The sequence below is a fragment of the Buceros rhinoceros genome, unplaced genomic scaffold (assembly GCF_000710305.1).
Source record: "Buceros rhinoceros silvestris isolate BGI_N320 unplaced genomic scaffold, ASM71030v1 scaffold27410, whole genome shotgun sequence".
Taxonomy (NCBI): Eukaryota; Metazoa; Chordata; class Aves; order Bucerotiformes; family Bucerotidae; genus Buceros; species Buceros rhinoceros.
The window spans coordinates 9,200-9,897 of record NW_010388292.1 but is presented as its reverse complement, the minus strand read 5'-3'; the positions used below and the strand labels follow the sequence as shown (position 1 = coordinate 9,897).

At 65.6% G+C, this 698-nt stretch overlaps 1 protein-coding gene across 1 annotated transcript in view; it reads left to right on the top strand.

Annotated features, from left to right (window-relative positions):
• The window catches only part of B4GALNT4 (beta-1,4-N-acetyl-galactosaminyl transferase 4), a gene marked incomplete at both ends in the record, with an annotated part of 15,623 nt that overhangs the window by 5,732 nt on the left and 9,193 nt on the right, over nt 1–698 (top strand). The window contains one exon of the mRNA XM_010145507.1: nt 91–169. Coding sequence (XP_010143809.1) covers nt 91–169 — 79 coding nt within the window. The remainder of the gene's footprint in view (nt 1–90; nt 170–698) is intronic.

Sequence of the window (698 nt, the reverse complement as noted above, 5' to 3'; positions counted from 1 at the left end):
CCCCTGGGGGGGCGGCCCTGCCGTTGCCCGGCCAGCCGTAGCCGTTGTCTCAGCCGTGATTTCCAACCCGCTTCTTCCTCTCTTGCGCAGCCTCATGTCCTCCAGGCGCTACTACTTCGAGCTGCTGCACAAACAAGACGACCGAGGTTCAGACCACGTGGAAGTCGGCGTGAGTAGATGCCCCCACACCGTGCTCCTTTCAAGGCTTGTCCTGTGAAGAGCCGGCACTAGGGCTTCTCCCGATGCGCCTTAAAACGCTTTACCCTGGAGCAAAGCCACGACTTCCTCCTCCCGTGGCCGCCAGCAGCTCGGCCCGCCGAGGGGACGAGTCAGCCTGGCACTGACGGAGCTGGGGCTCATCTCCCCATCTCCCTGGGCTGTTCCTGCACAGGGTGTGGGCTGCTTTCTCTGCTCACCCGAGCCTCTCATACCGATGGCTTTTCGGGAGCTAAAGACCCGGCCGTCCCTCCCGCGGAGCGGCCGCTCCAGGCTCCAGCGGCACTGGGACACCCAGTCCACACGGCCAGTCCCATCCCCTCTCCTTGGCCTTCTGTAGAAGGGCTGGCAGAGGGGGAGAGGTCCCCCGTGGGCTCAGGGGGTCCCATTGCCATGGTGAGGAGAGCCCAGACTCTGTCAGATGAGAGCAGGCGGGTCCCAGGACACCGGCTGCCGGTGGACGCCCAGGGGCAGTGGGGGGC